This window comes from Triticum urartu, chromosome 3A (genome assembly GCF_056163025.1).
Source record: "Triticum urartu cultivar PI428250 chromosome 3A, HENAU_Tu73, whole genome shotgun sequence".
NCBI lineage: Eukaryota > Viridiplantae > Streptophyta > Magnoliopsida > Poales > Poaceae > Triticum > Triticum urartu.
The window spans coordinates 670,039,061-670,042,160 of NC_141875.1; the positions used below are offsets into that span (position 1 = coordinate 670,039,061).

Consider the following 3,100-nt stretch of genomic DNA (forward strand, 5'->3'; position numbering starts at 1 on the left):
GAAATAACAAGGAGTTAAGGATGATCAGGTGCTGGCTTACAAAGATGTTTAACCCGGAGCATAATATGTCAAAATTGTTCTTGTGTTTGTTTTACAGGATCAGTTTAACATGGACGAATCCAAATTAAACTGGGGGCTAATGTCGGGGATATACCCCGCCGTATGACCCGGCCGGAGATATGACCCGGCTGGGACTTGATGTTTCATTGGTGACCCGACAGACTATAAGCCGGCGGAAACAGTTAAGCATTGTAAGCCGGCAGACACAGTCATGTAACCCGGCAGACACAGTCATGTAACTCGGCAGACACAGTCATATAACCCGGCAGATACAGTCATATAAGCCGGACAGTTAAGCCGGCAGATGTTAAGCCAGATGGTAAGCCAGATGATAAGTCAGATCGTAAGCCAGACCGTAAGTCAGATTGTAAGCCTGATTGTAAGGAGCCCAAGACGTTAAGAAACCCATGGTGAGACGTCAAAATAAGGTTAAGTCTTAAGTCCGAGTTGGACTCTACATGTAACCCGCCCCTTCAGCTTATATAAGAAGGGGCGGGGCACCCCAAGAAGAGGAGAAAACAATCTCTAGAGTCTAGACCGTCATATGCTCGAATCTTAACGAACTGCGCTCTCTAGCATTTACTTGTTATATGGTTCTGATTTTGCTTTGTCAAGGCTTATATGGTTCTGCTAAGCATTTGTATCTCTGACCCACAACAGATAGTGCAGATATAAACAAAACAGATCATTACCACCTCCATTATATGACCCTTATCGAGGTGTTCGTGTATGTGCATCAAGCAGTACGTGTTCTACTGAGCAACTATGCACCTCTTCCTGGCCCTAGGAATTGCGGCGCCTGCCAAAAAATGCAGATGCTTAAAATGGTTCATCTGGCAAACAAAATAGACGGAAGAGAGCAGGCAGAGATCATAGCTTCTTGCCTCCTTTTAATGGCAGATGCTACAGCATCCGCTGCGTACTACGGCGGCGGCGTGCGGAGCTGATGAACCGTGCGAAGCAAACGGCAATCTCTGTCTGTGCTACTCGCTGGATATCTTCAACAGAATTGAACGTGCGGGCCACAGCGGGGTCGTGTACTCATACAAACTCGCGCCCTATACGGTGTCGATGTGTACTCCTACACAATGGACCAGAACTAGTGGTTTGCCACATATTTCGGTGTTATGTACCACGAAGGAAGACCTTTATGAATATGAAAACAGGAAATTTCTCCACGCATGATTCTGTTCCTAGTCGTTTGTACGTACTAAGACTGGGCCAAGATATTGATCAAATCAACACAAAGATAACACGTCATCCTGGTGCACTAGACATGCCAGCCACTCTCTGTCTATATATAACTGATTCAAGTGTGCAGACCAGATTGCCTTCCATTATCCAGTCTGACAATCTCCAGATAGATATCACTTGACAATCAGTAGCCCAGAAATTCCTACGCACCTCGTCTATTAGAACCCAACTCATCTTTTAGAACTTGCAGCTGGAGAACCACACTTTGAGGCCAGTGATGATAACGCGAAGATAATTGAACAACGAAGGCGAAAAAACACATGCATTGAAACAACGGGTTCATATATTAGAAAGCAACAATAAATCGTGTTAAACTACTACAGTATTATATTACCATATCCCAGTTTCAGCAAACATGAAAATAGAGCACAGAAATGGAATGGCAAAAATAACTGAATCTCCATGGCACGTACTCCTCGAATGCTCTAGAAATGCAACAGCAGTCTTGGGCATTCCAGGTCCACCCAAACAGCAAGATAAGTTACGGGCTATAAGAGATTAAGAACAAGAATATAACCATTCATGTACTGCCGTAAACACATACTGGTATACTGTGAAATTTTCACAAACAGAGAAATAACAGAGACCAGAATCCAGATCTTAAAATATTAATAATAGTTTCAACAAGATGGCACATATCCATGATTAAGTACAGAACTACAAAAACACAGGCAGAGTACTAAATTGACTGAATAGCTAGCAGCATAAAGTCAGTCCATGACTTCACAAGCACCAACAGCTTCTCACAACTTACCAGATTACTGTTCCTCATATTCAAGATCTCACTCCACTATCATCATCAGAAAGGTGGACAACTGTGAGGCTCCAATACACAAGACCATTAATGCCCATCTGCCAATGACTCCGAGAACAAAGGAACACATGAAAGATAAGGGCGCCTGGAAATCCTTCCAATATCACATATAAATTTCAGCTCCTTAGAATCAATTTCATATGAAAATAATTTCAACTGTAATCGTTCCCCCGATAATGTAGATTTAGATTCTACGGTTATGAATATCACATTGTCTTCTGGGTGGACTGAGATAACACCGTAACGTCCCTTAGATCTTGAACCGAACAGTTGCAGGTAGCTAATATTGTGCTTCAAGGTCCAATAATCTTCACTGCTAGAATCTTCAAGCACCCAGATTGATGCTTCAGCAGCACCATAATATGCGACATACAATTGTCCTTGTGAAACATAAACATCATGACGACCACAACCATCATGTAAAGTAGGAGCAGGAATGAAACGACAGTTTCCCTCCACGTCGACAGCTGCAACCAAATTATTATCAGAACATAAATACAACACCCCGCTGAGAAATGTGCCAGCTGAAAAGTTGCATATCTCAAATGGATCGTTCCATTCAATTTGATGTGTCCAACCTCCAGCTTTGGACGAGTAGATCCCCACCTCTTCGATGTTATAATCAGACTTCACATTCGCATTCAAAGCCGCGGCAGGTGCCAACTCAAACACATGGAAATGGGAGGAGATGGCCGGGTCGAATCCCAAGCGAGCATACGAGTCCGAGGACCATTTGTTGGCGGGGACAGTTACCCATTTCTCAGTGGCAGGATTGCACACCACGTAATTCGGTGTCTCGGGATAAGGCTTGGAACATCGACAGAGCAGGAGGCTGTTGCAGCAGTCCAACAAGTCGATCTTCTTGTATTCGGGCAGGAATGAGAGTGAGGCATCAATAGGGCACCAGTTCCCTGAGAGGCTTCGGTAACCATGAGAGTCATATTGACAGCGGTCCATGTCGTAGGTTTTGTA

At 43.9% G+C, this 3,100-nt stretch overlaps 1 protein-coding gene across 1 annotated transcript; it reads right to left on the reverse strand.

Annotated features, from left to right (window-relative positions):
- Positions 1 to 2,005: 2,005 nt before the first annotated feature.
- Positions 2,006 to 3,100, reverse strand: LOC147981344 (uncharacterized). Its single transcript, XM_087517087.1, has one exon. The coding sequence runs from the start codon at positions 3,083 to 3,085 to the stop codon at positions 2,156 to 2,158; it is 930 nt and encodes a 309-aa protein (XP_087373213.1). The 5' UTR covers positions 3,086 to 3,100; the 3' UTR covers positions 2,006 to 2,155.

Bases quoted from the DNA above. Each gene is read 5' to 3' on its own strand.
- LOC147981344 (XM_087517087.1), bottom strand. From the start codon at position 3,085: ATGGACCGCTGTCAATATGACTCTCATGGTTACCGAAGCCTCTCAGGG.